Source organism: Ziziphus jujuba, chromosome 6, assembly GCF_031755915.1.
Source record: "Ziziphus jujuba cultivar Dongzao chromosome 6, ASM3175591v1".
Taxonomy (NCBI): Eukaryota; Viridiplantae; Streptophyta; class Magnoliopsida; order Rosales; family Rhamnaceae; genus Ziziphus; species Ziziphus jujuba.
In genome coordinates this window covers 27,910,002-27,919,543 of record NC_083384.1, presented here as the reverse complement: position 1 = coordinate 27,919,543, position 9,542 = coordinate 27,910,002, and the positions used below count along the sequence as shown (strand labels likewise).

Genomic DNA, 9,542 nt, shown 5'->3' with positions numbered 1-9,542 from the left:
GAAATTCTCTTTTAGAGAGAGAGAGAGAGAGAGACAGGGAAAGAGAGAGAGTCAGAGAGACGAAAAATGGCTTTTCTTTGTCTTCTTTCTCTTGTAAATCCAAGCCTTTGATTAAATAAATCGCTACCCAATTTGTCAATAGTGGGTAACTTTGAAAACATAAAAAATAGTTTTGGGCGTAAATGAGAATATACAAAAATTAGTGGGGAGAATTTTATAATAATAAGAAAAGTTGGGGCTTTGATACAAAGCTTACACCTTTTTATAGCTCCATAGAGGTGGACTTGTTTCTTCCTGTGTTGTTTGAAATTCTCTTTTAGAGAGAGAGAGAGAGAGAGAGAGAGACAGGGAAAGAGAGAGAGTCAGAGAGACGAAAAATGGCTTTTCTTTGTCTTCTTTCTCTTATAAATCCAAGCCTTTGATTAAATAAATCGCTACCCAATTTGTCAATAGTGGTTTTTGAGCTGTTTCAGAACCAAAACGCAGACAAATATTGCCAAAGAAAAGTTATAATTGCACACAGAAGCAAAACCAAATTCTTCTTCTTCTTCTTCTTCTTCTTGTTCTTCTTCTTTTCGTTGGTTCTTGGACTGTTTTTTTTTTTTTTTTCATTTTTTTCTTTTTGTGTTTTCAATGGCCTCTGATCTCTTCGTTTTCGATAGCTCTTTCTACCAACATTCAAGCTCAGACGCCGTTTCTTCTGAAGCTGATTTCCTCTTTGCAGAAGACCAATTCTCTCCCTTCTCAGATTCCGCCATTGATATCCTTCAAGCACTTTCAGACCACCCAACAACACAGCCAAACCAAAACCGAAACCCAGTTGATGAATCTCATTCTCTGGACCAAATTTCTTCTGGGTTTCTCTCTTCTTCACCTCCTAGTCAGCAATTAGAAAGTTTGAGTCTTTGTCAGAACAAGACAACAACAACCCAGTTTCAGCCTCTTGAAAATAACAATTCGAATTTGGGAAATGGGTATGGGAATTTCTCTGTTTTGGATGCTTTGCAGGTGAAAGATGAAGAATGCCAAATGGGTTTCGAGAATGCTTATGATACTCATCATCAACAATTTGGTCCTCATAGTTATAGTGGTGGTGATGCTGAAAATGTGGCAAAGATGATGCAGAGGAGTTATAGCAGTAATTGTTTTGATGGAAAACCCGGTTTTGTTTTTCAACCTCGTTTTGATACTCTAATGGAGTCTCCGAATTTTCAGAACCAAGCCTTGAGTTCCCCTGAAAACAGCTTCTTAGCCGGTCAAATGAGAAGGGTTTGCAGCACTGGAGATTTACAAGTCAGTTTAATTTCTTTCCAAATTTCCTCTCTCTCTCTCTCTGTTTTTTCTTTAATTCCATGTTTAATGGATACATTTTTTTTTTCTTTTCTTTTTTTTTTTTTTTTTGTTTTCAGAATTTTGGAACAGCTCGCTCGACACAGAGATCTTTTTCGAGTCCTTTAGCTTCTGAGAACTCGTTCATGGAAGAAAACAATTTCAAAGTTGGAAAATACAGTGCAGAAGAAAGGAAAGAGAGGATATCAAAATACAGAGCAAAAAGAACACTCAGGAACTTCAACAAAACAATCAAGGTAAAATAATAGTAATAATAATAAAACAATTAAAGCTTCTTCTTTTTTTTTTTTTTTTTTTTTTTTTCTGTTTTACGAAAACGTTTTTCATATAACAATTAAAAAGAAAACCAAAAAACACTGACTTGGTTTTTTCTTTTGTTTTATTGAAAGTATGCATGCCGAAAAACACTAGCCGACAACAGACCCCGTATACGTGGCAGATTCGCAAGAAACGACGAAACCGGTGAGGTTCTCAAGGCTTCATGTTCTATTACCAGAGATGATCAAGACGAAGATGAGCTCTGGGTAAATATATATATATATATATATATATATTTTTTTTTAGTCCTTTAGTTTTATGAAATTTATGATGAAGTTGGATTTGCATGTGGGTTTTGTTTGTTTTTATGCAGATGGAAGGTTTGCATGAAGAAGAGGAAGACAATGGAACAGTGGGAACAGGACAGTTCATGAACAGTTGTTATGGAGCTCCACAGTTTCAGTACCATGGCTTTTGATAGAGTTTTTATTGAAAAGTGTTGAAGAAGCTCTTCAACCCCTTTTTTTTTTTCCTTGGTGATGCTTTTCTTAAAATATATTTAGGTTCCAGATCACAATATGACCAAAAGAGAAAAAGGTCCTTCTGAGCAAAGAATCAGAAGTAAAAAAACAAAAAAAAACAAAAAAAAAAAAGGGAAAAAAAATCAAATGTTGTTGATGATCGAGTTTAATTCAGGTTTGGTAGTTATAGGCTGGTAGTAGTTAGTTCCCATAAATTTGTTTTCTGTTTTTTTTTTTTTTTTTTTTTTTTTTTTTTTTTAATTATTGTTATTGTATGTATATTGTCAACAATAATGACTTTTCTATTGAGTCAAATCTCTGGCCCTTGTGCATACTTTAATGGTTTGTTTGGCTACAAGCTTGCAATAATCCTCGTGGATTCATATATCTTTGAGTTTGAAATTACTTTTACTGTTTTTAAATAAAAATAATAATAATAAATAAACAAAACAAAACAACAAAAATGTTTAGCTTGTTTGGGATTTTTACTGCATTTCATGTAAAAGCAACAATATAATATTTTTTTAGAATGATTTTGTTAGATAAACCATGTTTAATATTTGATCCATTTTATCCATCCTCCAAAAACCAAGTGCTGCTCTAAGTCATTACATGAAGGATGATGGTGGCAAATTCGTTTTTGGGTAAAATCAATGAAAAATTATTTTTTTTTCCCAATTGCCTTTTCAATTAATCTCCTGTGGCAACTCCAAATTAAAGAAATTGATTAGCTTTCAAGCAACTTGCAAAGCTGTTATTATAATTTATGCATGTAAGAATTTAAAAACTCCCATTTTTTGCCAGAAATTTATGTCAATTCCAATTACATATATACTTTTAGACCCTGCAAGTTGTTATCTGGATTTAGAGAGGAATTTTGCAACATTTTCTACCTAGTGATTGATTAGCTAGAAAAGCAAAGTTCTTTGATATCTTTGTTGGAATATGACCTTTAGAGTACTCACATGGTACCCTATTTCATCTTGACAATCTTTTTAACCAAAAAGAAAAGTTGGTCTTCTAATTTATGTACAATAAAAGCTATATATACCTTAAGCAGCCATTAAAAAGTCATTCTTCATTAAAGTAGCTTTCAACCATATTGTTTAAACCCTCAAATTGATAACAATATATGCTAGTGCATGTGTATATGGAATTATAGGCTTCTTTTTTCTCAAATGGGTTGGAAAAATTAATTGAAAATACGGTGTACATAGGAATAGGAAATATGCCTTAAAAAGATGCTTACAAAACCTATTGTGTTTAAAATCCTCTTTCACTTTTTTTTTTTTTGTCGGTAAAACAATCAATTAAGTTTAGATTTTAATTGACTACGAAAATTCTTATGATTCTGCACTAAACTTAATGTCATTTCCTTTTTTTTCCCTCTTTAGAAGAATCAAGTTTGAATCTTTGATTTACAATAACCAATCAACTTACTGAGGCTTGCTTGGGATTAACAATGATATACATATATAATATATATACATATCTATATATATTTTGCTAAATCATCTACATATCCATATATATATATATATATATATATATTTATACATACTTTCCCCTTCCACACCCAAAATTAGGAAACAAAATTCAAAAAAACAGTAAAATAATTGTATATTAATTTGTTGGAGAGATGTATAATGAGAAAGTGACTTTCATTTCCCAATCACATTTCAGTCAAGGAATTTCCCGAGGGTGATTTGTAATGTAGTTAATTTATATATGTTTCAACCCTTTTTAGTGTTGTCAAATCATTAGCCACGATGATGAACCACACACAAATCACACTTTGAACTGCTGATTGAGTGTGGGTGGCACGCCTTTCCTCAAGCTTTTTTGTCAAAAATCTTCCAAAGACAACTTGTACAGGAAAATAGTTCCGTAGATTTTTTCTCTCTTCTGGAACTCACCCTTTTTTTGTCTTTTGGTTTCCTTTTCTTTTTGAAATAGTTTATAAGATTTGTCAAGCAAATGTGAGACAAGTTTAGAGATATATAATGTTTGCAAGTCAGACACTTCTCCTAATTTGTTAGGATTTTGTTTGTCAATGGAATTAGAACTGAAAAATGGTGACTGGACAAGAAAGCAACTAGCCAGGACATTCCAATTAGATTGGTATCCTCCGAGATTAGAAATTTCAAACATAAATATCAAAGTGCATGATAAAAGACTATAAGAGATAAGTATCAAGTAAACACACAAAACATAATTTAAAAGAGATATAGATTAATGGTTCATTGATTAATGTGATCCCTATATTCATAAAATGCACCTGCATTCAAAATCCACAAATTGTAAAGGGTTTACAATGATGGAGTTTCTCATCTTTCAATTTCAGCTGCTCTTTTTCCCATATATCTTTTACATAGCGTTAGAAATCTGATTCAGCATTGAAATCTAATGGACATGTTAATCCATAACATTACTTTTTTTTTTTTTCTTTGTGAATCTTGTGAGCTTGCAATATTCTTATCAAATTAAAGAACAAAATTTGTAGTATGACTAAATTATGATATTTTGTACATCAAATAATTGAGTGAAGACGCATCTAAAGCAAAGCCTCCCCATGTGTCAGTCGGATTGACTTTGCTTTAATTTGCTAGCATCGACCAGTGCAAAAGGGACATACAACATATTTTAACTAAGTATTGTAGCGGGAACCATATCTACAGGATACGATCACTTAGTATTTGAAAATTATAAAATAAATAACAATAATGAAAGATTAAGCACCAAAGAGAGTAGATTTTAAGACCACTATTATACTAAAAAAAATTTTTCTTCTTTCGAATCATCATGGTACTATTATTTTCATGTTATTATATTTGGTAATAGAAAGACAGATGCTTTTGTTTTCTTTGTTTTTTTTTTTTTTTTTAATAAAAAAATAGCTTTTGTTCGTAATAAATTTAATATTTTAAAATGTTTTATTGCAAAGTCATAACTCTTATCAAACTAATTGGCATCTTTAATCTACTATTATCATAATTTGACCACCTTCTTTTATATATTTAATTAAAAAAAAATTTGAACATTTTTATCAGTGAAAGAACCTCATAAAAAGACCCTAGTTTCTATGTTCAGATTGACAGCCTATCTGATAGATCACTCTGTCAAAAATGCCAAGGGAAACCCATAAAAGAAACATTGAGCATCTTAATAAGAGACTCACAAAAGGAGATATAAAGACCGAATCTTCAATTCAATAGCTTCCCATTTTGCAATTTTTTTTTTTTTTTTTTTGGTTTTTTTTCCAAAGTTTATGATTGTGCAATTAGTTGAGGATTTGCAGACCAAATTCTCTCTTGCTGTGATAAAAGTGTGTGAGAGAGAAAGAGAGACAACCCACTTAATGGGTCGAGCAGTAAAGAAAAGAAGTGTTATTTAAATTGATCACAAGCGCACAATAACAATGATTCCAAAGACTCACTTTTGACTACACCACAACATGAACATAAATTATTATTTAAATTTGTACTACTTCAATATCCTATCATTGCACTGCTATAGATTATATATATATAATATTTTACGGTGAAATACTATAGATTATATATGAAGATTAGACACTAGGCTCTTATTATTCCAAAAGATGCCCTCAGAAAAAGAATTTTCTTGATAAATTTGGGTCTACAAGATAAAAAGATCTTGCGATTGAGAGAAAATATGACCAGTGATTGAGAAAAGTTGTTGAATTTACTTGTCCTTTTCTGTTGGTCTAAAAAAATGGTCCTTGTTGGTACATAAAAAAAATTCCATATTATAAGAACTTCAATAATGATTTGTCTGATGATAATTAACACAAAAAAACTTTTTTTTTTTTTTTTTTAACAAGTAAGCTACATGAATGGTATATATATATATATGACTATTTAAGTGACTGCTTCTTCTTCTTTTCTTGTTTTTATTTTTTATTTTTTTGGGGTTAGGTTATTGTCCACCTAGCAGACAAGAAAAGAGGACCTATATATATGTCACTCGATGATGAAACTTTTTGTTGAAGTTAAAAATAGAAGCATGGAAAGAAAGGCAGCAGACAAGGTGGGGAAATATATGGAGCCCAGCTTTTTGGTTATGCAAGTATTCGTTTCACATAATTTATCAAAAAATGTATTCATTTCACAGAATAATAATGAGAATTTTGCAGCAGTCTCTATCTGTACTCAGAATACCATCTGATCGATTGTGGAGAAAATTACAGAAATGAAGCATCATATTTTATATAATATATGCTTTAAGAAATTTAATTGATGAATTAAACCAATCAAGCAGATTTCTTTGCATATATATTGATGAATGGCTTTGGGTTTTGACTAGAAAACAAGTTTAATTTGAACGGTTTATTATATTCACAAAGTTTCATACGAATTGTAGCACTCCTACATTCTTTACTGCTTAAACAATTCCTATTGTTTTTTTTTTTTTTTTTTTGGCCCCTTCTTGTCTCCACTAGCTACTTGGGATTAGGAGTGGTGTCCATTTCATGCTAAAAAGTATTTTTATTTTTTTTGGTGAATAAAGGTATTTTCAGTTGGCCTTTTTTTTTTTTTTTTTGGCAGTTTCTTATTCTATTTGTACTCTATCTATAAAGCTCTCTGTTTATCTCTCTGTGTCTCTGTGCAAACTCAAAAATATTTAGATATATTCTGATAAAAAATCTTTAAGAATTCTTTATCAAATTTTGAATTGATTTAAAGGTATAGATTTAAAATAAGATAAATTTCATTCAATTTTTTTCGATTTTATCATGATTATACTAAAATTCCACATTTTAAAAAAATTGTTATTAACCTCTCTTTAATATCATATGTAATATTTTAAAATAGATATTTCTTTCAGTTTTACCAATTAAATTTAAATATGATTGAATAATATTACAAAAATATAATTATTGAAAAAATTGATAGATGAACTTATGTGATAATTTTTTAAAAACATATAGTTTAAGTAAGTCTGTTCATACATTTACACATCGCTCATTTTGACCTTCTACAATTTTAGCTTTTCATTACTACTATAAACACAAGTGCATCTTAAAACTTCAATCTTTAAAACAATCAAAAGCTAATAGTAAATAAAAATACCATTTGTTACCTATGCAATCCATATATTATTAGATAATTTTAAGTTGCTATCCAAAAGGGTTATTTTCCCAATTTAGACTTTTAGATTAAAAATATTAATACATAATTAAATACAGGCAATAAACAATTGCCATATTAACTATAATTTTATTAGGATCATGACCATTGATGATAAATAGTAAAATTTAATGATAAAATCATTTAAACATCCTAATAGAAAAATAACTAATACATGTATATATATATATATATATTCAATTTTACAATGTTGCTACTACAGACGAAATCAAACACTACATAATGAGTCATGGCAATCGACAGCAGTTTGACAATTTGTGCAATCTAATATATGTGAATGACTGTGGCCACCCTACCATATAGCTTTTTCCTACAAATTTTTTTTTTTCTTCAGGTGAATTAGCTTTTTGGTACATATATGTGTATATATATATATATATATATATATATATATATATATATATATATATATATATATATTATATAGCAGCAATTATAGCATTAAACTGATTAAGTGACTGGGTGAAGTGAATCTTAGCCTTGATGGGTTTGGTTGGCCTTTTGTTTCTTACTTTCTGATCTGTATCGAATAGGTCCAATAAAACCATCCATATAGAGTGGGAATGGCAAGCTTAATAATCAAGTAGGAAAAAAGAAAACCAGTCAAAATGCTAAAATAGGCTACTATCTATCTCCTAGGTCTTTGCTGGTATACAATTAGACTAGAAAATAATTTCTTTCCCATCGTGTGAAGAATCCATGAAAAGAATCCATCAGCTCTTTCTTCTCTTTTTCTTTCTTCTTTCTCTTCAAATTGTACCTTGCCTGTGTGGAATTGTGGGGTCCTTCACCAACTTCAAAGATGGTGACAGGTATAATTAGCTCATAAATGTTTTTTTTTTTTTTTTTTTTTTTGTTTTGTTTTGTCTGGGGACAAAATTTAGGTGCTTTTGTTGTTCAATATGTTATGCCCCATGACCAAACGTCAACACCAGCGACTTCTGCTGCAGCAAATTAGTGGTTTTTATATATTCAAGTAAAGGGTTAAATGATTTAGTGGTAACATATTCCTATTATAAAATTAAAATGGTATTATCATATATTAAATATGTCATTCTAAATTATGATTTAAAATTAAAAAGTCTAATTGGATATATTACGTAATGGTATAGTAGATCTATGAATTGAAATTTAGCAAAACGAAGCACGCTCCATGAAATGTGTATTTTATAAATTTGTAATGTTTGTCATTTTAACCAGTCCAATATATATATAGAATCAGACTCTTATAATAATATAGCACCATATATCTATCAGATCAACCTATTCAATTAAATAAATTCAAACAAACTCAACAATTTCATTGTGATTAAAAACTTTAGTGGTCAACCTGATTTATATATATATATATATATTTATAGACTTGATCTAATAATAAAATTATTGAAAATATACTTATAACTTCAATTAGATCTGGACGAAATTTTCTCTCTTTTAATTAGAATATATTGCAATTCCTTAGCCATGCCCATTTTTTAACTTCTAAGGTCTTGCTTGGCAGTTTAAATCCAAAAAAAAACAAAAAAAACAAAAAAAACAAAAAAAACAAAAGGTCTTGCTTGAAAGTTGGCATAACTTTTATTATAAAGTTAAAAAATAGCTTTTAAAGTTTCAAAATTATTTTTGTAAACATTTAACAAAAACCAGTAAAAAACCTAGCTTTTTCATTTTTCAGAAAAACACTAAATGAGACCAAAGTTATGTCAAATACGGCAGTGTAATGGTCAGCGGCGCAGTCTCTCCCCATTGTCGCTCATTTTGGCCACATACATCCGCATGCATAAGTGGCGCCTTCATATTCTTTTACACCTGTCCACTACAAGACCCACCAGCCTGTTTGTGTGTGTGCACGTGCGTCGGCTCTTAAAACCTTTTCATTTGTAAGTAGGATATCAATTAATGTGATATTTTTTAAATTATTGCAAATTAATATAACAATATTATATTATATTTTATATTGACTCTAAAAATATTATTTAATATTTAAAAAAGTTGATAACAAATTAGTGCTAGATAATAGTATTATTGTATTTTCATTATTGATCTCTAGTGTAAAAATTCAAACATCTTTTTGTAATTATCTTAAGACAAAAAATAATGATTTGTCTCTGAGAAAATAATGAATATAAAAATTGTTGTAGCACAGATGTCAACATTTTCCTTTTTATATTTATTTGCAGAAGGATGTTTTTTTGTTATATGATTATGAAAATAGAAATTGTTTGTGTTATTACAAGTGAAGGGG

General features: G+C 29.6%; 1 protein-coding gene across 2 annotated transcripts; it reads left to right on the top strand.

Annotated features, from left to right (window-relative positions):
• Positions 1-337: 337 nt before the first annotated feature.
• On the top strand, positions 338-2,354 carry LOC107429860 (zinc finger protein CONSTANS-LIKE 2). Of its 2 annotated transcripts, none has more exons than XM_060818505.1 (4): positions 338-1,293; positions 1,410-1,586; positions 1,740-1,812; positions 1,982-2,354. In XM_060818505.1, the coding sequence occupies exons 1-4, from the start codon at positions 634-636 to the stop codon at positions 1,996-1,998; spliced, it is 927 nt and encodes a 308-aa protein (XP_060674488.1). In that variant the 5' UTR covers positions 338-633; the 3' UTR covers positions 1,999-2,354. The 2 variants fall into 2 exon arrangements, with proteins under 2 accessions (XP_060674488.1, XP_015896101.2); XM_016040615.4 differs by having other exon boundaries at positions 1,740-1,874; positions 1,982-2,352.
• The last annotated feature ends 7,188 nt before the right edge of the window (positions 2,355-9,542 follow it).

Excerpts from the sequence above, each read along its gene's own strand:
- LOC107429860 (XM_016040615.4), top strand. The coding sequence starts at position 634 with ATGGCCTCTGATCTCTTCGTTTTCGATAGCTCTTTCTACCAACATTCA. Across the intron at positions 1,294-1,409 it reads GCAGCACTGGAGATTTACAA|AATTTTGGAACAGCTCGCTC; the intron begins GTCAGTTTAATT and ends TTTTGTTTTCAG. Across the intron at positions 1,875-1,981 it reads AAGACGAAGATGAGCTCTGG|ATGGAAGGTTTGCATGAAGA; the intron begins GTAAATATATAT and ends GTTTTTATGCAG.